The 23,281-nt window shown below is 42.2% G+C and overlaps 1 protein-coding gene across 1 annotated transcript in view; it reads left to right on the forward strand.

The window, feature by feature from the left end:
* The window catches only part of ATP10A (ATPase phospholipid transporting 10A (putative)), a 146,020-nt gene extending 128,558 nt beyond the window's left edge, over window positions 1-17,462 (forward strand). The window contains exons 13-21 of the mRNA XM_045005148.1: window positions 1,693-1,877; window positions 3,206-3,527; window positions 4,559-4,635; window positions 7,734-7,859; window positions 11,572-11,772; window positions 15,026-15,106; window positions 15,194-15,298; window positions 15,588-15,775; window positions 16,241-17,462. Of these exons, the coding sequence (XP_044861083.1) occupies window positions 1,693-1,877; window positions 3,206-3,527; window positions 4,559-4,635; window positions 7,734-7,859; window positions 11,572-11,772; window positions 15,026-15,106; window positions 15,194-15,298; window positions 15,588-15,775; window positions 16,241-16,955 (2,000 nt within the window). The 3' untranslated portion in view covers window positions 16,956-17,462. The remainder of the gene's footprint in view (window positions 1-1,692; window positions 1,878-3,205; window positions 3,528-4,558; window positions 4,636-7,733; window positions 7,860-11,571; window positions 11,773-15,025; window positions 15,107-15,193; window positions 15,299-15,587; window positions 15,776-16,240) is intronic.
* Window positions 17,463-23,281: the final 5,819 nt, after the last annotated feature.

The following is a 23,281-nucleotide window of genomic DNA, read 5'->3' on the forward strand; positions in this document are numbered from 1 at the left end:
GATTTGTCAAGAACAAATCATGCCAAACCAATCTAATTTCCTTTTTTTGACCAACCTACTGGTCTAGTGGATGGGGGAAAGAGTAGTCATGATATACCTTCATTTTAGTAAGGATTTTAGCATAATCCAACATGACATTCTCATAACAACTAGGGAAACGTGGTCTAGATTAAATTACTATAAAGTGGATGCAAAACTAGTTGAAAGATCATACTCAAAGAGTAGTTATCAATGGTTTATTATCAAACTGGGGGGACACATCTAGTCAGTCCCTCAGGGATCTGTCCTGGGGCCAGTGCTATTCAATATTTTCATTAATGACTTGGATAATGGAGTGGAGAGTATGCTTATAAAATTTGCAGATGACACCACACTGGATGGGGTTGCTAGCACTTTGGAGGACAGAATTAGAATTCAAAACAACCTTGACATATTGGAGAATTGGTCTGAAAGCAACAAGATGAAATTCAATAAGGACAAGTGCAAAATATTATACTTAGGAAGGAAAATAAAATGCACAACTACAAAATGGGGAATAACTGGCTGGCTACTAGTACTGCTGGCAAGAATCTAGGGGTTATAGTGGATCACAAAATGAATATGAGTCAGCTATATGATGCAGTTGTAAAAAAGGCTAATATCATTCTGGGGTGTATTAACAGGAATGTCATAAGTCTCGGGGTGTAATTATTGCCCTCTACTCAGCACTAGTGAGGCCTCAGATGAAGTACTGTCTCCTGTTCTAAGATCCACACTTTAGGAAAGATGTGGCCAAATTGGAGAGAATCCACAGGAGAGCAACAAAATGATGAAAAGATAAGAAAACTATATGTTTTCTCTTGAAAAAAAGAAGACTAAGGCGGTTGTTAAGGGCTGTTATAAAGAGGAGGGTGATCAATTGTTCTCTTTGTCCACTGAAGGTAGACTAGAAATAATAGGCATATTCTGGTCCTGCCTCAGTGTAGGGGGCTGGCCTAGATGACCTCTGGAAGTCCCTTCCAGCCCCGTATTTCTGTGATTCTATGATTTATCCTCTGCCACATCTCATTTGGGACCCAGTGTCATACTGTGGCAGCCAGAACCAGCAGTGGAGCAGGGAGAGGCCCAGTCTAGGCCTCCTGCTCTGTTACCATGCATCCAGCCAGTAGTTGATGAAATCCCCTCTTGGAGATCCCCTTAAAGGGCACAAGACTCTGTGACCCTGCTAGCCATGTAGCCTGAGGGAAGCAGAACAAGACCTTCTGGGGTGCAGCTAGCCCCTGGGAGCAACAGTATCTTCCCTAGCAACAGCCAGAAGACGTAATGGAGGCAACAGAGCAGGCAGAGGCCCAGCGAGAGTACTACGGAGGTTCCCCATACATTCGAATGCTGTTGGTACAGGTGATGTCAGCAGACTGCTTTTTAGGTTTTTATCTCTGGATGATGTTGTCTGTTGACTGATTTGTTATTTTCCCCAACCTCATCCTTCCCCTCTCCTCACAGTCCCTCTGCTGCCTGCAAAAAACCTGTCATCATGATTGATCATGGTGATCAGAATTTCATTTACATTTGTTAGATTAGAGGAGTTATCTGCCAATGAAGGTGACTGGTGGTGTTTCCAAAACCAGATTTTAAGATGAACTCATGACATAACAGTTTGAGTAACCAAGTATTTATTGAACACTGATTTATTTGCTTTGTTCATGTGTTCAGGTGCAACTGGTATTGAAGACCGGTTACAAGATGGTGTCCCAGAAACCATTGCAAACTTACGTAAAGCTGGGCTGCAAATTTGGATTCTCACTGGAGACAAGCAAGAAACAGCCATTAATATAGCTTATGCATGCAAGCTACTAGATCATGATGAGGAAATCATCACCTTGAATGCTGAGTCACTGGTAAACAGATCCTTATCAGATGGTTAAATGTTAGGTTGAGGTCCAAATGTGAACTAGTTTTGCTTTGATTTTGGCAGCTGCAGTTAAAAGGTTGATTGCTTTCTTCTTCTTTTTTATCTTTCTTCTTCCTGTGCAATCTATATTTTGGGGATAGGATTTGTATGTGGATATTTATTTATTAATTATTTATACTCCCATATGGTGGGGCTTTGGCTTTCTGCCCGGGGCTCTAGCAAGTCTAATGCCACCCTGCTTGGCAGGCCCCCTGAAACCTGCTCGTGCCCCCCACAGGGGGCCCAGACCCCTAGTTGAGAGCCACTGGGGCATACCATAGTAAGGTACATGCTGGGACATAGTATTCACTTATTTCTTATTGCCACCCTCTAAAAATACAAAATAATAATTTTAAAACCAATGGACAGTAATATTAGATAAGTCAGACTCTCCTACATTGATTTTTTTCATTTGATGGTAAGGAAAATGTTTGAATTTCATGATGGACTGATAACCCAAGCTGCAGTCAGGCATTGCTCAGCTTGTCTTAAATACACAATAGCAAGGGGTTTGCTGATATGGTCAAACATAGAAGGGACCAGGTTGATAGCACCAAAGTAATTGAATGTGGTGATTAAATCAGTTTTCAAATCCAGAACTGGAGGTAGACTAGCACTATCCAACTACAATTCCTTTCTAAAGGAAGGAAAAGATAACTATGGTCCATTCTTAGTATAGCAAGTTAGCTGGTAAATTGATTTCCTATTATTTCACTTCTTTACTTCTGATAACTTGAAAAATATTTTGCTACAAGACTGGTAGCATTTTATCTTAAATGTTCATATGTTAGTAATACATTCTGTTAATTAAGTTTGGTTAGGATATCGATTTTAAAATTAGTTAAGTAACCTTTAATTGGCATTTACAAATACCTGATCAATGATTTGATTAATAGGCATTCTGTGATGCTCATCACCATAGTTAGCTCAGCACTGGATTCTCATTATATCACATGTCAATTCTGCTATTCTGAGGACAAGCTGAAAGAAATCAGTTTAAAAGCCATCACTGCGGGTTAAAAAGTAAACAGAATCGCTTTTAAGCCCTTTATTTATCCATTGCTGGCAGTATCTTCTGCAACAAAAATTAAGTGTTTTTAGATAGGGTAAAGAAGAAGGAAAGAATAATAGAAATAAAAATTGTCAAAGTGGAATCAATAGTGCAGACTCTAATGTTCCCCATTTCTAAATTTATAACGAGCACAGTAAGTTGATTACATGATCCCACAGCAGCAACTTTCACTTAAACATATTTATTTTTGTATTGTATTTCAGGAGACAAGTGCTGCTTTGCTGGACCACTGTCTGCAATATATAGAGTCTAAGTTTTCAAACAACACAATAGACAAGACTGCTGGAAACACGACAGTTGGGTTTTGCCCTCTCTCTCCACCTTCATCTTCAGTGCATTCCAGCTTGGGCTTAGTGATTGATGGAAAGACTCTGGCTTATGCACTGGATAAAACACTAGAAGACAAATTTCTTTCACTAGCCAGGAGATGTCGCTCAGTTCTGTGTTCTCGCTCTACCCCACTGCAAAAAAGCATGGTAGTAAAACTAGTCAGAGATAAACTCAAAGCAATGACCTTGGCAATAGGCAAGTATCTCCATTTCAATGAGCCTGTATTTACATGCACACACCCCTTCTGAATTTCCCTTCTCTTCTGGACACTTTAGAAGTCTAAAACCTTCAATTTTAGTTTGAAAATGTTTCTGTGAGCTTACGAACATTTATTCCAAACAAAAATAGAGTTTTGAAGGTGGCATCTGGGATTACTTCCTGCAGAAGCCGGCCAAATGGAGTTGATCTACTCCACAATGGTGCTTGAATAGAGCAACGTTTTGTAAAGAATTGAGTGAGCTGACACCTTTGACCTTCACTTTGCAGTATAGATCAGGACAAATCTGTGTTCAGCATCATTTCAGCTACTCATGATTAAACCCAAGGCCCTCAATTTTTTATCATGAGTAGGTGATGGGTCTGAACACCAGTTGTCCAGGGCTACGATGATTGTAAAGTTGTGATCAGCATCATGTCAGCTAACATAGTTCTTCACAACCATTTTCCAATATGTGGTTGATAGTGGGGACTCTTTGTCAGTCATCCAGTTGAGAATCCTGCAGCACCCACAAGGTTCCCCCACTTTAAATTGAGAAAGCTCTCCTTATTCCTCACATAACCCTCCTTTCCCCACTCTGAGTCTAATGTCATAGAGTTTATCCCATTGTGCCCAGCCTCATGCCCAATTTTAGGGTCCCCTTCATACTTCCAATCAGTTAGTTTGCAGCAGGAATGTTTTCAGGAGTTTGTTCCCCTGTTGCACATGGACTTCTTAGTATCCATGCAACACAGACATGATCTCTGTATTCCAGGTCCCATTAAAGAGACCCACTCATACAGAAGTACTCAGTTTATGTTTCCTTGGCATGGTATAGCAAAAACCTAGATAGATAGACGTTAAGGGTGTGGTGGTCCCTTCCAAGGCTTTGGAACTGTAGTTCCATGAAGTACAGGTGTTTCAAACAGGTCCCTGATGCTTTACAGTCACCTATTTTTCCTTTGTTTTTCTGCCATTAATCATCACTGCTTTATTAATATCAAACAATGTTGCATCCTGTTGTTACTAGGTGATGGAGCTAATGACGTCAGCATGATCCAGGTAGCAGACGTGGGTGTGGGGATCTCTGGTCCAGAGGGCATGCAGGTAATGTGGGTTGTTTATTGAAAAGTTTCCCCAGCAAAAAGTTGGACTAAAACATTTTCCGTATGACTGCTTGCATCTTGCCCCCCAGTCAGTGAGAGCAAGTTACCTCTTGACAGACAGAAAAAGTAAACGAGCAAGTTGCAAGCTGCCCTGAGGTGTACCAGTTGGGATTTGTAAAAATCACTTATGCTTGAGTTCGAGCATATGTTTCTTATCCAATCTGTGGTGAGCCTAAACATTTTACATTCACCTCATAAAACTCAAATTCCAGGAGGTCTTTCGGCACATTTACTTCTTAAAGAAATCAGTTATTAACTTTAAAAAGCCCTCAGCTATGTCCTATTTCTATAATAAATAAAGATTAAATTGACTTCCCCCTCCTTCATTTTCCTCCTCTGGCTTTTATTCTTCTTATCTCCTGCACTGGTCCTATAAAATTATCCTGTGGTGTGGCTGGACAAATCTATTTACCGAATGCAGCTAAGATAGGTGGCACTGAAGTGTATAAGCCTCAGAAGGCTGCATATCCCACTTGTGCTCCAGGCCAGCCTATTGAGACAATATGCCTAAGAGGCCTGCTCTCCTCTCCCTGCAGGGACATGCAGGTCGGATATGAGTTTTACTCTACAGCCCTTGTAATGTGAGTAGCTGCAGCGAGAGTTAAGGGATTGCTAGTTTGGGTGGGGAGGGGAGCTCAGCCCCCTTCCCCCCCCATTATCATGCAGTCCATGTAAAACCTTTTCCCTGTTTGTCTGTCAATCAGCTGGGAAGAAGCTGCCCCTGCTGAGATTTTTGGGGGATTCACTCAGTATGCCTGTGTCTCTGGCCATCACTCCAGACAGCCTGATTGCTATATATGGCAGGGCAGTTGGCAGGGCCGGCTCCAGACCCCAGCGTGCCAAGCGTGTGCTTGGGGCGGCAGGCTGCGGGGGGCGCTCTGCCTGTTGCCGGGAGGGCGGCAGGCGGCTTCGGTGGACCTCCCGCAGGCGTGCCTGCGGATGCTCCACCGGAGCCGCGGGACCAGCGGACCCTCCCGCAGGCACGTCTGCAGAAGGTCCACCGGAGCCGCGGGACCGGCGACTGCCAGCGCGCCCCCCTGCGCCGTGCCGCCGTGCTTGGGGCGGCCAAATTGCTAGAGCCGCCCCTGGCAGTTGGGCAGTAAAAGATGAAAGCTTGGGCTAAGACTGAAATAGGGTTTTTTTTAACAGGGCTTTCTGCTGTAATCAGGATCAGAGTAAGGAGTAAACTCAGCAGATGCTGAGCCTGGGAGCCTCACACAGCTTCCCCAGGCTTTACAAGCATGGGAGGACATTTGGGTTGAACAGAGCCTAACAAGTGTGGAATCCTGAGCAGGCTGTTGTAACAGGGCCCATTGCAAGGCCTACTGAAATCAGTGGGAGTCTTTCCATTGACTTCATTGCACTTTGAATCGGCTCCTAGCATCTCTGCATGAACTCAAACTCCTGATTTCTCATGAACATCATTTTAGTTCCCAGATATAATACTCCACGTCTCTCCCTCTCTCTGTTTCTTCTTTTTCCTCCTTCCAATTCCTCATTTCAGTTGTAATTCGGAGACATCTGGTCTTTCAGTGTCCCTAGCCATTTCGGTGCATTCTGCTCCGAAAGCTTGTCATTTCGCTTGTTATTCGATTAAACCACCTGGATTATTTCTCTTTTTATGTTTATTTTTTAATGAATGTTCACACATAATGGGAAGGCTTATGGATTCCCTGCCTTTGATCCCAGGGTTCCGTAGGAAATCATGCATGCCTTTGTACAATAAGCAGCTGTCAAAGTTGTATACATGCAGGTACTTCAAAGGAGTCAAGCATCTGGATCTCTCAGACAGCAAACTGGCTGATTTATTTTTCTTTCAAATCCTATGGAAGGAGCAGCATGGAGCATGAACCATGCTTTCCTATGCAAAACCTGGGGGATGGAGGAGAATGAAAATATCAAATCCAAACTGATATTTTGGGATAAGATAAACATGCAAGTGTAATTGGATAAAACTATCTTTCCATTCCTTCCTCATATCAAAAATAGACCTTTAAAAACTCTTAGAATGTGATTTGGAATAATTTGGTGGAAACATAAAATAAAGAAAAGGAAACAATTTTACCTCATCATTCCATAATAGAATTAGAAAATGGGAAGGGGAGAAGGAAACAGATGTAGGCATCCTTGTGAATGAATAAGACAATAAACAAAATGTAAATTTAAAAAGCACTACAACTGTAGGTGGAATCTGTGGCCAACTCAATGACCTGGAGGGATTTGGGGAGGTCTTAAATCTTAAGTATACTTTACCTTGAAATTTAGCCAGTCAAAAGTAGCTATGATATAGAAAGAAATGGTGGTGATTCATACCATAGATGTGAATTGGCAGGTTGTAAAATTTCAGGGGAACCTCTTCTGTAATGATTTCTCACAATTTAGGGAACTTGAATATAGTTAAAACAAATTTCCTCAGAATACTGAGATCTCAGGGGAATGTGGGTTGGGCAAATCTTTGCAAGTCAAGATCATGATCATTAATTAAAATAAATTATTTGGGTGTTTTGCCTTTTTAACTCCACTAATTGTAATGTAGCATATTATTATATATCTCAGTCATTTGAATCCCTCCTGAAAACTCCCTTCTTCTGCACAAAATAATACTATCTTCTTTGTATTTCTTAAAAAGAGAAAAGCTCACAGCCATCATCTATGAGCATCTGTGCAATCACACAACTATAACTCTTGGTCCTTCCTCACTCCACTTCCTTCCTATGGTTTGTCACTTGTGTCACCATCTGTATTAGTGTAGATCGTAATCTTCTAGGAGCAAGGACACTGTCATTTTGTGTATTTTCTGAAGCACCTGGTTTGCTTTTGGGCACTATAAAATTATAACGATTTGTGAAAGCATTGAGGAAACAATGGGCCAGACTCTTCTTTCACTTACACCAGGGTGGAACTAATCCAACTCCATTGGACTTTAATGGAGTTACTCTTGCTTTACGTTTGTGGATGTTTGCAGGATACTCAAACGTACTATCTGTGTGTCTTAGGTGACACTTTACAATAATGATTTCAACTCCTCTTTCATTGAAGGCAGTGATGGCGAGTGACTTTGCAGTCCCAAGATTTCGGCATTTGGAAAAGCTCTTGCTTGTTCATGGGCACTGGTGTTATTCCCGGCTTGCCAATATGGTGCTGTATTTCTTCTACAAAAATGCAGTAAGTGTTTGACTTGACAGTTTTGTGGCTCCGCATGTTTCTAGGGTTTATTTTGTGTGAAATGAGCATGAGGTCAGCCTTCAAATGGTTTATAAATAAGCTCCAAAGAAGCTTGCAGAGTTGAAAGACAACTGGCTGCCATTCACAGGAATAGCAGGCCCCACTCTGTGACAGCGACAGTGTGCTGCAGAATGTGCAAATTAGGTAACATGAATAAGAAGTGCTGCTTAACAAAAGTTTCTTTATAGAGCAGTACCTTTCGCAAAAATCTAGCTGGCTAGGTATAGGAGCCTTTAATGCCAAGTCCACCCTGTGCTGGTCAGAAGTAGTAGTGGATGGGTTTTCTCTTCCTAATCCTTGTGCAAACTGTAATTTGTCCCCAGTGATCTGAGCTAATTTGGGCCATCTATATTTATCAGCCAAGCATATTGGAAGTGTTTTTGTTTTCCCTGACTTCCTTCAGCCAAATAAATACACAGTGAAAGGAGCACACTGCCATACATATCCAAGTATGGGCCTGTATCTCCTCCCAGTTACGCTATGACCAGTGCCAGTCATGAATAACTCCATTACTAGATATGGGGCTATTAGAAACCCACCTCCTCAGCCCTGGCTGAGTCCCTTTGTATCACTCACACAATATTCGAAGATGCAGCTGAGGATTCCTTTAGCACAGAAGAATCATTGACTGGCATGAAGATACTGTGGATTTGCATCGCCTGCACACTCTGTTGAGAATAGGGATCATGAAGGAGTGGGATGGGGTGGGGCCAGGCCAGACACAGCATTCCTGATGCTCCAGAGCATAATGGGAGTGAGAATATAGCCTCGTGTGTGTAACTGAGAGGGCAAGTAGCACCCGGTCTAGTTAAGGTTGATTTCCAACTTTTGTATAATCCCTGCTCATAATTTTCGTTTGGTCTAAAGATGCCATGTCAGGTCTCAGTCCAGGGATCAGCAGCCTTTGGAACATGGCTCGCCAGGGTAAGCCCCATAGCGGGCTGGGCCAGTTTGTTTACCTGCCGCAGCCGCAGGTTCGGCCGATCGCGACTCCCATTGGCCACGGTGCTCCAGGCCAATGGGCTCCAGGAGCACTCCAGGCCAATGGGCTCTGTGGGAAGTGGCGGCCAGCACATCCCTCAGCCCGCACCACTTCCTGCAGCCCCCATTGGCCTGGAGCGGCAAACCGCGGCCAGTGGGAGCCACGATCGGCCCAACCTGCAGACGTGGCAGGTAAACAAACCAGCCCGGCCCACCAGGAGGCTTACCCTGGCGAGCCACGTGCCAAAGGTTGCCGATCCCTGTCTCAGTCCAAAGGTAACTTTTAATTGTCATGGGACAGGACTGTATTTTTGCTCAAATTGCTGACCAGGATAGGAACACCATGTGTGCTAGGTAAATAATAAAAATAATCATTGGTCGAACTATCTTTGCATTAACATGGGCACGATAAAAGTATTCTAAGCATGTTCTGATCAAGAATGTCATACTTGCATGCTTTCAAAAATAATCAAAGTAAACACTTCCAAATTCTGAAGTTCCAAAGATCTCACTAAGCCTTAAAAAGCAAGCCAAATTTGAATAGTTGGCCTATGCTAGTGCTGCTACCATTGGTAAATGCTGGTGTACACAGACTCATGGTTCTAGGCTTGATCCTGAGATGTGCTGAGCATCTGCACCTTCCTATCTATATATTTCTGTTGTGCCCATCACCATGATAATACTGAACCTCATCAATGAAAGTGGAATATTATACTTTTAGAGAAGTGTACTCAGAGCAATTTTATTTTTAAATCAAAACACTCTCAAGAAATATATGTAAGTACATCCCAGTGATCAGCATGCAAGGATTCAGTTTATACTCTTGCATTTTTGTTCGATACTTGTAAAATCTTACATTCCAATACACCCCTTTCCCCACCCCTGCCCCCAATTACAAGTGTTATTTTTTCATGCTGTATTTAGTAAGACATCCAACTGCAGACATTTTCTGAAGCTGTTGCCCCCAGGCTTGAATGAAACTTAAGAATCTCTCTTTGTGGTTGCTCTGCTTCTGCTGCCTTCAGAGCCCGTAAGAGCAATCCTAGTTGCTACCAACCCTGAAACCACAGTGGGAAATAGAATGTATAGACCTGAATGAGTCAGACATGTAGTGGCTTCCCTCAGGGAAGGAGAATTCTAACTTCCTCTAAGATGCAAGTACCGGATTCATTCACAGGCAGACCACTCTTGATGAATTGTCCACAGGGAATCAGGATAACTGTGCTGCATACACTCTGCTAGATCTCTATCTCCTCGGGTTTTTACATTTGCTTGTATTGTGTCAATTTCCATTCTGCAGTAGAATTTATCTAGCTCATAGTTTAAGCCCCGGATTGCTGAAGAAACCATGCTGCAGGATTTTAAAAGGTGCTGCAGGGTAGGTCCCAGCTGGTCATATGGCTGCTTCAGGCGGCATATAAAAGGAAGAGAAAGCTGGGTCAAATGGGAGCTAAGGGAGAGGGCACAGCCTCTCCCCTCCTAGCTAGTTAAAGCAGAGAAAACCTTTCAGGAATGACAGCCAAGTATTTTCAGTTGATTTGCTTTTAATTTTTGTAATTCTTTGGTGGATAATCAACGAGTCTGGAGAAGAGGGACGTAGAAGGACTGAGGCTTGGAGCTTTATTTCCTTCCCTGGCTGTAAACCTGCCCAGCAGTTTACACCTCCCTTTTCCAGGATGCAAGTTGTGGCATCCAGTCTCCCCTCAAAGCTGAAACAAGCATGTCTTCATCTCCAGACACACTTTACCTCCATTTATAGATAGATACATCACTAACAGCTGGGCTCGGTAGTTTAAATGAACCCCAGCTGTTCTATGGACACTTCGGCCTTGCTGATCTGGTTGTCTAGCCCACATACATGGTAGCAAAAGTGGGTTGTGTGTTTTGTCCATCCCTGGGTGACCCCAACCAAGCTGGGGGCAGCATTCCCAAGACCTGGGTCATCTCACTCCCTCAGTGTGAATGATTTACCTTTTCATTTTAAAGTGAGGATTGTAGAATGATAAATCTCCACCTGCTGTTAATCTGATGACATTGAAAATCAAAGATATTGTGGTGGTCAAATCAAACAACTTCACTGCAAGGTATAGTTCTATCCTCCTGGCTGTGCTCTTCTCATTACAGTCTTGAAAAGAGCTGAAAAGCCCAGTGATTCTCGTGCTATCTGCTTTGCCTTTGCGAGCTAGCTAAGTCTCCAGAAAATTCTCAAACCAACACAGGATATTGAAATAGAAACAGGATCCTTCTTATGACAGTAGTAAACAACACAATGAGATCTACATTCATGAAATATATGTGGAACGCCACAAAAAATGGTGTCATTATTCATTTATGTTTAGCTGCATTTTGTATTCGAGAGTTATCATTGGATTGAAAATTAATGTCATGTGAGGCAAAGCCCCAGTCATATCCAAGACCACAATCCTGTTAAGACTTATACACATGCTTAACTTTAAGCATGAGTAAAGGGATTGGGAATAATAAATAATAGAAGATCAGATGTCCTCAGTGGGGACTGCTCGTGACTTTAAGGTTAAGCACATGTGCAAGTCTTTGCAGAATCAAAGCCAACATGCTTTCACAGAGCCACGGAGAGATGATGTACTGAGATTTCCTACTTGTTTTAAATTCCTGACTGATCATGCTTCCTGTACTGCTGTTTTGATTGCAGATGTTTGTGGCCCTTCTCTTCTGGTACCAGTTCTATTGTGGGTTCTCTGGCTCTTCAATGATTGATCAGTGGTACCTGATCTTCTTTAATGTATTATTCTCTTCTCTTCCACAACTGGTCACTGGTGTGCTGGATAAGGATATACCAGCTGAAGTGCTAATTGGTGTACCTCACCTCTACAAAAGTGGCCAGAAAATGGAGGTAAAAACTTTGCCTTTCAGAAGATTGTTTCTGATGGTCATGAGTTTAAATGAAAACCAATCTTGGTGGCAAAGGACACAATGGTACCGAATAAAAGCTAAAGAATGGGAGTCTGAGAAACTGTTTTTCTTGCTTGTTAGCATTTCTAGGTGTAGGTCTGCACTGGGATAAAAGCCCCACAGCTGGCCACGAGGAGGGAGGGTCTCAAAGCCTGGCTTCCAGTCCAAGCCCAAACATCTACACTGCAATTTTGTAGCCTTCAGCCAGAGCCCCACAAGCCCTAGTCAGCTGACCCGAGCTTTGAGACTTGGTGTTTCATTGCAGTGTAGACATACCCTATAATAATCCTAACAAAATATCTAAATGCCAGAAACTAAATATGCCAGAAAAAAGCCTTTTTGTAAACAGTATCTTAAAATATATGGATTTATGTTTGTTAGTGGGTTTGTTTTTTCCTCCAACTTATACTGAGCACCTGCCCTTTGAGGATCTAGGTGCTGTTACAAATTTCAAACAGAAACACAAAATAAGTCATTTTATATATTGTGTAGCAGAGTAAAATGGACTGTTCCTACCATAACATAATGCTGTTTACCCACCAAAAATAAGAACTTGCTCAATCCCCAGCCCTTCCACAAGGGGCGGAGGAGGATGAACCAGGAAGTGGACCCAGAGGGTTAACAAATCTGGGCTCTGGTGGCCTGAGTGGTGAAGTGAGTTGCAGAGTCAGCAGGGGCAGCTCTAGACATTTCACTGCCCCATGCACAGCGGCATGACGCGGGGGGCGCTCTGCCGGTCGCCGGTTCCGCGGCTCCACCAGGAGGTCCACCGGAGCCGCGGGACCAAAGGCACCCTGGCTGCCGCCCTCCCGGCAACCAGCAGAGCGCCCCTCGCGGGGCCAAGCACGCGCTTGGCGTGCTGGGGCCTGGAGCCGCCCCTGAGAGTCAGAAACCCTCTATGGAAAACCCATTGGCTGCAGCCCATTTCTGGGTAAACTGCAAGGAAAGGGGCAGAAGGCCGTCAAGCTAGACCACTTTTGCTGATTGCAACTGCAGATTTATCATGAGGGTGGCTTCTCAGGTTAGCAGACGTCTCATTGTCAAGAGATGTCTTCTTGATCAGAAGCCTTACAACAGCTTCTCAAAGACAACTGGCACCTTGGCTTCTGAAGGGAGCCATTGACTCTCAACCAACAGTGCACCCAGTGCTTGGTGCATTACATTTCTAGTAGTATTTCTAGATGCGATACTTGAAAGAAGAGGTGGGGAATTGCAGAACTGCTCATTTACAGTGTGTTTGTCTTTATCTTCTTTTTCATCAGCTGTTGTTTCTGGGTTTTATATTTCCGTCCTTTGGCCTGCTGCTCCAGCACATTGCAATTAAAGTTCCACAAAATAAATGCCCCTATTTACTTCCCTACTAAAAGATGACAAAAATAGCTAGTCACTGATTTAGTTTAAGCTGATTTGGAGGTTTTGTTTGGTTTTCTTCATTGACAAACCAGTCTAAAGGATGATTGGTTTGGCAAAACAGTCAGCAGATTGACAAGAGAAATCTTTCTTCTCAAAGTTGAGTCCATTGTCCATTCTGAGGTTCTTTGAATGCTATTAAGCAATTTCATTGAATACCTGTCTAAAAAGACTTATAAAGAAAATTTTGCTAAACCATTCCTGCTTGTAGGTAGTGTGACAGACCCAGGCCAGTTGGGTACAGGAGTCTGGTAGAGGGCAAATATACTGGTCACTGGATGAGTAGTTTTCTGTTCACTGAGTGACCAGAGCAAGGGCTGCAGTAGAGTAATCAGGAACCTGCTAGAACCAATTAAGGCAGACAGGCTGATTAGAACACCTGCAGCCAATCAAGGCAGGCTAATCAGAGCACCTGGGTTTAAAAAGGAGTTCACTCCAGTCAGGGAGGGGGGAGTCAGAGGAGAGGAAGTGTGAGAGGAGCTGGGAGCAAGAGGCGCAAGGAGCTGAGAGGGTGTGCTGCTGGAGGAGTAAGGAGTACAAGTGTTATCAGACACCAGGAGGAAGGTCCTGTGGTGAGGATAAAGAAGGTGTTTGGAGGAGGTCATGGAGAAGTAGCCCAGGGAGTTGTAGCTGTCATAGGAGGCACTATAGACACCTGCAATCCACAGGGCCCTGGGCTGGAACCTGGAGTAGAGGGCGGGCCTGGGTTCCCCCCAAACCTCCCAACTCCTGATCAGACACAGGAGAAGTTGACCCAGACTGTGGGGAAGATCACTGAAGTGAGCAAATCTGCCAAATAAGCTCAGGACCCACCAAGGTAGAGGAGGAACTTTGTCACAGTAGCCAGTAATATCCTCACTCTTCTCTTTGGAAAAGACTTTAATTGGAGCAGTCTACATGTTGTTTCATTAGACCAAAGAACACAAGAGTTTTATGATAGTCTCATTTCTAGGCTTAGGAAACCATGAACTAGAGGAAAAAGGAGCTTAATGAATTAATTTTAAAAAATTATCATGGGAAATGTGTAACCTGCATAAGAACATTAGTAAAGTAAATGAGCATTTTACCAATCTGATGTTTACAAAATTTCCTCTATACCCAGTTGTTCTGTATGATAATTCATGTGAATGTAAAAAATGGTTAAATTATTTATACTAATGGGTTAGTAAAATTCAGTACTGTTTCTTAAGGACTGATTATATTGCTGTGTAAATATTAATTAAATATTGTTGTGGATTTTCCTTTCAAAGTAAGCTGCATACTTCCACATTTAATCTTTCTTGAATATATAGTTTTTCGTTTTAGATGTACAAGACTTGTGGCCAGAATTTTAAATGTGTTTAGGTGCCTAACTCCCCACTGAAATCAGGCACCAAAATACATTTAAAAATCTGGCCCTTAAACCCCAGTCCTGCAAAGATGTAAGTATGTGTTGAAGTTTGAATACCACAAGTATGTGACTCCACTGAAGTCAATAGGACTAATTATAATGCATAAAGTTAGGCATGTATACAAGTCGGTGCTGGATCAGGAGCTTAGTTCTAAATTATACCCTCTTGTGGAAAAACTCACAGAAGAGGATGCTTTAGAGGCAGAAATTCAGGTCATGGAAATCCCAACTAATCACTCCATCAGGAGGGTGGGGTTTGTTGGCCTCGGAAAGGAGAAGAGTGATGAGGTTGTCTGCACAAGCACTGGAAGAAATACATTTCAATTCAGATTTTTGTCTAGTACTAACAAATGGCGTCTTCGTTAGACTCTTACTGTATGTTTTTGTGTCACAGGAGTACCAACCACACATGTTTTGGATGAACATGATTGATGCGCTCTATCAAAGTCTAGTTTGTTTTTACATCCCTTTTTTCGTAAGTTATCCATTCAGACATCCTATTCCATGCACTGTGAGGAGCAGACCTGAAAATACAGATTAAAACCCCTTTCCTTCTTTTCAGACTTACTATGACTCAGAGGTGGATCTATTCTCCTGGGGAACTCTCATCACCACGATAGCTCTTTTCACCATTATATTACATTTGGCTATTGAAACCAAAACCTGGGTAAGTCATCCACAGGGAAATTATATAGGAGCCTTTGGGGATATTTTACCTCTTTCCTCAGTGTCACTCTTTAAAATCAAGAAAAGCGTGTTTTACTCCCTCAGCACTGTCTATTTTTATCAAGCATTTTAACCAAACATGAAAATGGTTTGAAACTGTGAGCAGTGAGCAGCTTTGTAATCCTGTTTGTAGAATGAGGATTTATGAAATTACACTGATGTAAATACATTCTGTGCATGGATTTTGTACCAGAAAATTAAAAATCAGTTTTTGTTGCTGTTTCTTCTAGACTTTGTTCCACTGGTCATCTTGTATCTTCAGTATCCTTTTATTTTTCATTGTGGCTCTGGTTTATAATGTTTCTTGCCCAATATGTTATCCTCCATCCAATCCCTACTGGACTATGGAAAAATTGATGGGAGAGCCTGTGTTTTACTTGATCTGTATTATATCACCAGTTGTTGCACTACTGCCCAGGTATAGTATCTTCCCCTTGTGTGTGTATATGTTAGTGGCTGTCTACTTTGGGGTGGAATGAGAGGAAAGGTGAAGGGATGTGCCCCAATATGATTTGGGTGAGGGGCGTTTCTAATTTTTTTTTCTTTTTTATTGTCAGTCAGCTGAAGTATATTATTAGCTTCATTTGATTATTTAAGGCTGCTGGCTAGCAGAGTCCAATTACTTGTGTATTGGTATTATCGCTGGTGGGTAGTTATTGTAGGTCACATTATTGTCAGGGTACTCAGAGCTCTTTGGGCAATCTTTTTATTTTAAATGTCAAAAATCTAAGGAAAATGAATTAACTGTGGTACTTGCCTGTATAAACTCTTTCTGTTAAAGTAATTGTTATATTCTGTTCTGTGGACATTTTTCTCTTGATAAAATCTCAAGCAGATCCTCTTTCTTTGATTTCTTTTCATATGTACATTTTTCCTCCTTCAGATTTCTGTACAGAACCCTTCAGGGAACCGTCTTCCCAACTCAACTTCAGCTTGGATGCCAGTTGAATAGATTGCTTCCAGAGACTCGCAACCAGATTCCGAACAGGTTGAATATCAAAAAGGAAACCATTCCCCAGAAACCCCCATGTGCAGAACATTCTCCACAGAATCCTCAGTCAAATTATAGTGATTGTTTTAAGGCCTGCAACCAAACCCCCTTTTCGCAATCATCTCAGTATGGAAATGACCCAGCTTTCCCATTAAATACAAAGGCAGAACACACAACAGGATTGAGTGTTACTGCTTCTCCTCCTGGATCTCTGTTATGTGGGGGAAATAAACACTCCTCAGTGGCAAACAATCAAGAACAATCCCTGGGATTTCATGAAATTACTCACAACACTTCAGAGATGGAGTCAATGTCTGTAGAAGAAACGTTCCCATGGAACACAACAGTCGACCAGTCAGGCTTCAGTTTATTGAACTGGATCACATCAACTCCCCTGTTCAGTCGGTTTGGGAGAGTTTTACAACTGTCACCACATCGTTTACAAAGTGAAGCACAGGACAACATGTGTGTGCTTGGCTCCATATCTTCTTTGCATCAGGATTTCAAAGGCTTAACAGGGAAGAATTCAAATGACTTCCAGGAACAACTTAAAGGGACCCCAACTAATTGCTGTAAAAGTGAAACTCTTGAAACCACCTTCTTATGACATGGGCCTTGAGTACATTTTATATATTTTCTATTTGCACAGATGTATAGTGAAATTACTCTAATTGTTTCCAGAGATGAAGCGGGCAATCAAAGGTACAAAAAAAATATTTAAAAAATGTTTAAGTGCTATATATTGAAATAAGAGCTTTAAATATAAAGAAGAAAATACACTTGAATTTTCCAGTTCACTCTCTTTATTTTTTTCATCTAATTTTATAAGAAAATGCAGGTTGTTTCTTTTTCAGTTGCTTCGCTTTCATTCTGGCAAGTATTGCAAGCAATAGACCTACCTACCTTGTCCAAAAGGTTTGGATTTCAGGAGCAATTATAGACATGATTATAGTTGGTTCAGCAATGATGGAGGGGAAAAAATATAATGATAACACTACATCCCAGCAGTTTGGATAACACTGGTCTACAATTTTTGAGACGTCGTCTGCTTCAGAGATAAAATGTGATATTTATTATGTACTTTGATGTGCTGAATTCAAATATGACAATTAAAACAACTGGCTACTGTTTCTAAGATATTTAAGATTTTACATTTGATGTCTATGTATATTGTGTAGATAGTAGAGTTTTAATCATAAATTGTAAACCTAGGTCTTTTCATGTGTTTATGGTTGCTTTACATGATAATATTTCACCTGTCCTGTTTATGTAACACTTTAAAAATCAGCAAAAGGGTTATCTAACTAAAATTTAGTATGAAACAAAAGGCAAAAACTATTATGTACATAGTTTAGTCCTATTCAGTGTCTACTCGGCGCTTCTTGGCTTGTCTCTTGTATTCATTAAATGGAGCATCTCTTGTCACTGTCCAGCAATAGTCTGCAAGTATTGATGGGCTCCATTTGCTCTGATAGCATTTCTCTATTGTTGCAATGTCCTGGTGAAATCGCTCACCGTGCTCGTTGCTCACTGCTCCACAGTTCGGTGGAAAAAAATCTAGATGAGAGTGCAAAAAATGTATCTTTAGTGACATGTTGCAACCAAGGCTCTTGTATGCCTTGAGGAGGTTTTCCACCAACAACCTGTAGTTGTCTGCCTTGTTGTTTCTGAGAAAATGTATTGCCACTAACTGGAAGGCTTTCCATGCCATCTTTTCCTTGCCACCCAGTGCATGGTCAAATGCATCATCTCAAAGAAGTTCACGAATCTGAGGACCAGCAAAGACACCTTCCTTTATCTTAGCTTCACTTAACCTTGGAAATTTTCCACGGAGGCACTTGAAAGCTGCTTGTGTTTTGTCAATGGCCTTGACAAAGTTCTTCATCAGACCCAGCTTGATGTGTAAGGGTGGTAACAAAATCTTCCTTGATTCAACAAGTGGTGGATGCTGAACACTTTTCCTCCCAGGCTCCAATGACTGTCGGAGTGGCCAATCTTTCTTGATGTAGTGGGAATCTCTTGCACGACTATCCCATTCGCAGAGAAAACAGCAGTACTTTGTGTATCCAGTCTGCAGACCAAGCAAGAGAGCAACAACCTTCAAATCGCCACAAAGCTGCCACTGATGTTGGTCATAGTTTATGCACCTCAAAAGTTGTTTCATGTTGTCATAGGTTTCCTTCATATGGACTGCATGACCAACTGGAATTGATGGCAAAACATTGCCATTATGCAGTAAAACAGCTTTAAGACTCGTCTTCGATGAATCAATGAACAGTCTCCACTCATCTGGATCGTGAACGATGTTGAGGGCTGCCATCACACCATCGATGTTGTTGCAGGCTACAAGATCACCTTCCATGAAGAAGAATGGGACAAGATCCTTTTGACGGTCACAGAACATGGAAACCCTAACATCACCTGCTGGGAGTCTGGAGCCCAACAGCTCTGCCTTACTCTTGGGTAGTTCCAAATCCCTGACAAGGTCATTTAGTTCACCTTGTGTTATGAGGTGTGGTTCAGAGGAGGAGGATGGGAGAAAACGTGGATCCTGTGACATTGATGGTTCAGGACCAGAAGTTTCATCCTCTTCCTCTTCCTCGTCTGACTCAAGTGAGAATGATTCTGGTGCATCAGAAACCGGCAGTCCTTCTCTGTGGGGTACTGGGCGTATAGCTGATGGAATGTTTTGATAATGCACAGTCCACTTTTTCTTCTTTGACACACCTTTTCCAACTGGAGGCACCATGCAGAAGTAACAATTGCTGGTATGATCTGTTGGCTCTCTCCAAATCATTGGCACTGCAAAAGGCATAGATTTCCTTTTCCTGTTCAACCACTGGCAAAGATTTGTTGCACAAGTGTTGCAGCATATGTGTGGGGCCCACCTCTTGTCCTGATCTCCAATTTTTCAGCCAAAATAAAGGTGATAGGCTTTCTTAACCATAGTGGTTATACTGCGTTTTTGTGATGCAAAAGTCACTTCACCACAAACATAGTAGAAGTTATCTGCACTGTTCACACAAGTACGAGGCATCTCTGCTCTCTTTGACTAAACAGAAATGTGTCCCTTTGCAAAATCAAACACTGACAAATAAGAGAGCACGACACTGTATGATTTCTAGAGCTGATATAGGGCAATTTGTTCAGCAGAGTGATGTAAGCTTTGTTATGATTGCATCATCCATGACTTCTAGGAATAACATGATGCAATTCATATCATGTATGACGCAATACCAGCTTCAGATTGCATCATTCATTGTTTTGCCTAAAAAGCAAGTACTGTCCAAACCCAGTCATAGATTTATTCATAGATCCAGTCAAAGATGTATTTTAGTCATTTCTGGTTTAAATTGAGATCCCTTCCCTTTTATAACTCACTTATCCTCCGCTATTCCCAAGTCAAGGGTCATATATACTGACCCAATAGCATATCTTGAAAACTAGAGCCAATCAACAATTTTAAGCATCATTTTCGTTCTCAGTGGTCCAGTTTGCTAAAGAATACAGGGAGAGCCCTTTGTTATAGATTACAGCCTCTTTCACTTCTAGTCCAATGACTTGAAGCCCAAGTCATTAGTGGCCATCTTTACCTTGGGAAGCTGTTTTGGGTTTGCATCCATAATCACATAGCGTGTGCCATCTCCACACATAAACTAACACAGGATATAGTTGTCACGTATTGTCTTTGCAGCTTGAGTTTTCAGAACATCCTGTTGTTTACTATTAGTTGTGTAAGCTCAAAACTTGCACAGCTCATTCTCTGTGTATTGACAGGAAATCCCCAGCCATATTGGCTCCCATGGAGTCCCTCAAACTTAAGCCCCAATATTTGCCAGACACTGGTTTCTAAGCCTCTCTGGGTATTTTTAAAAGGGTTTCCATGTTGGTGTCTTCCCACAAACACAGACAGAATTGGTCATATCAAAATGTGACACCTGAACAAAGGGAAGAAGTAAAAGCAACATAAATAAAGGGTTAGTATCAGCCTTTATTTATGTTGCCCTGATAAAATGTGACACACATTCATACAGCCAAACTACATTTTGGAATGAGAATATTTCTATCCTCATTATGAAGTAGGTATTGAATGTGCTAAATGTATCCACAACACTCACATATTCTAGCTTTTCATTAAACATGAGATTGACTTGCGGAAGGACTTGTGATTCAAGCAGGGTGTTATCAGTTTTTCCTCACCTCCAAAAAGAATGTGTTAGGTCTAAAATAGAGGAAATCTCTCTTCTTTTTAATAGATTCTTACTGGCGGAAAGTGTTGTAATGCGTCTGCATTCTATATGGTTACCTTAGGAATCAGGCAATAGATTTCTACACATGCTTAGATCACCAAGTGCACCCCATAGAATCCTGTTGGAAGGATTCATTTGTCCAATTGATCTTGCAGACAATTAACATGCACTATGCAGCATGTGCCAGTCCAAGGAACTCTCCTAGGTGGAGCTACAATCTCTTTTGTTAATGGCAAAGGAAGTAATGGCTCGCCTTTTTAAAGCAATATCAGTGTGAAAATAGTGCTGTCTGGGAGAAACATTTCCTCAATTGTAAAACAGGATGTCAGGGTGAAATCCACTCCACCCACATAAAGACAGAATAGTCAGACACCAAGTGGGTGGAGTTTGGAGAGGCTGGGGCCATGAAATCCACTCCCTAGCCCAACAATATCTGTGCCCAGGGCAGGAGGTGGCTCTGTATGGCCCTTGTGGCTGCGATTGCAGCACAGCTCCAGATGCCCCACGGCAGGTATGCAGGGTGTTGGGGCCACTGGATCCATGTAAATGCAGATCGTGTGGCCCTTCTGCTTCTCTCCCTGTCATTGTTACTGTGTTGTAGTAGCACCAACCGAGACTGGAGCCCTGTCGTGCTAGGCACTGTATAAACAGATACTAGTGACCTGTACATTGATTTTCAATAGCTAGATATAAGTACAGTAATATTAACAAAGGACTCTATCATCTTACTGCCTCAATTTCAGATGTTATATTTCTGGCAAATATTTACTATGAGGCAAAACCTGGTGTATAAAATCTTGAAATAGAAGCAAAATTATACCCCAGTATTATTACTTGGTTCAGCTGTGTATTTAACTTGTATTTAACTATGCACCAAGATCATAATGCCTCTATTTTTGATGCAGATCTAAAACCAAGACCGTGGCTATTGATAGTCCTCTGGTCCAGTGGTTCTCAAAGCCAGTCCACTGCTTGTTCAGGGAAAGCCCTGGCAGCCCAGGCTGGTTTGTTTACCTGCCGCATCCGCAGGTCCGGCCGATGGCAGCTCCCACTGGCCGCGGTTCACCGCTCCAGGCCAATGGGGGCTGTGGGAAGGGCAGGGGTTTTCCCTGAACAAGCGGCAGAGCGGCTTCGAGAACCACTGTTCTGGTCCTTTTCACAAGTTCAGAGGCGATACAGTTGATCTGTGACCCTGGCCGAATTCGGATTACATTCCACATCAATTTGAGGGCATTTGCATGTGAGAGATCCCCCAATTCAAGTTCCCCCTCTACTTGGTGGGGGAAGGGATTTCAACAGGGCTCTGCTACCTCTCCTGAGCATGCTCTACGTAGGGGAACCATACATCCTGTTTTGGCAGGCGCAGTCCCTTTTTTAACCCCTGTCCCGGCCATCCCAACTTTTTTTGGCAAAAGTGAGCATTTGTCCCATTTGCTCTTACCAACTTGATCAGAGTAGCCTGTAGTGCACTCACTTGGCAGCGGGGCTGGATCCTGGGTCCCTCCCTCCCAAGTGAGTGCGCTACAGGCTACACAGTCATTCTCATGCCTATGCTCTCTAGAGTCTGTTGGGCTCAAGAGGAACTGGGTCAGAGCCTTTATTTTGAATTTATTTTTGGACTTGGATACTCCAGAAGGGGGTGGACTTTTATTTAACGACTTAGCCGGAGAGTTAAATCACTGCACTGAGTTACAACAGCAAGTCACTGCAGCTGCCCAAGCAGGCTGAGAAGGGGAAACTAAGGCAGATCTTCTGCAGAGTCTCCCCAGCCCATGAAGGGGCATTCTGGGGGGTAGCAGCCCTGAAACAGTCAGAAAACCAGGTGATTTTTTTTTCCAACAGAAAATTTTCTAGTAGCCCTAATTATCGCTAGCACTTTTATCCCCACATGAACTAAATTTTTCTGAATGGACTGGGGGTTTGTGAGATTTCTGTCTTCTTTTTATACTCTTTGCTTTTGTAGATACGGTTAACTTTTAGTTAGTTTATGTTCTGCAACCAGAGAGCTATTACAATAGCTGAAAGGGAATTAATCTTAAAATCCATGTAAAGATGACTGAAATAAAAGCACTGGAAACAAGACAAAATGATTACACTGATTCTTAATTTAAATTAAGACACTAATTAAAGGCTAAAGGGTTCTCCCCTTAGTATATATGAAAATCATTAATGTTAATGAGAGTTGACTGCATATATGAAGGGGAGAATATACCCTAAAGTTACCAAGGTTTTGCGCTAAATTTCTGAGCCTAATGAAAGTTAACCCATTTGCCCTCAAGTTCAGTGGGGATATGATTCTATTTCTTTTAACCTACTAAGACCACTATAAAGTTCAGCTTACAGGATTCTATCCTGTTTAGGTTCTCACACTGCACCCAACACCTTCTCCTTCCCCCAGTTAAATTAAATGTTCCTGTGCCCAAAGGGTGTGAGGTAGCAGCAAGGTCAGCGACTTTTTAAAAAGAAAACAATTGTGAATTTTCAATCAGAAACCCATTTCTGGGATAGTTTATGAAGGCCAATGTACTGAGAATAAGAGAGACCCTCTTGATTCGTTCCATGCATTTTCTAGAGAAAAGACCATGGGGTGACAGAGGCTGAGTATATGCTGTGCCTCTGAAGGTGCATCCACACTAGGAAAAAAGGTGGGCTCTTAATGGTGTTAGCTAGCTTAGTGGTGAGA

Source organism: Mauremys mutica, chromosome 1, assembly GCF_020497125.1.
Source record: "Mauremys mutica isolate MM-2020 ecotype Southern chromosome 1, ASM2049712v1, whole genome shotgun sequence".
NCBI classification, from domain to species: domain Eukaryota; kingdom Metazoa; phylum Chordata; order Testudines; family Geoemydidae; genus Mauremys; species Mauremys mutica.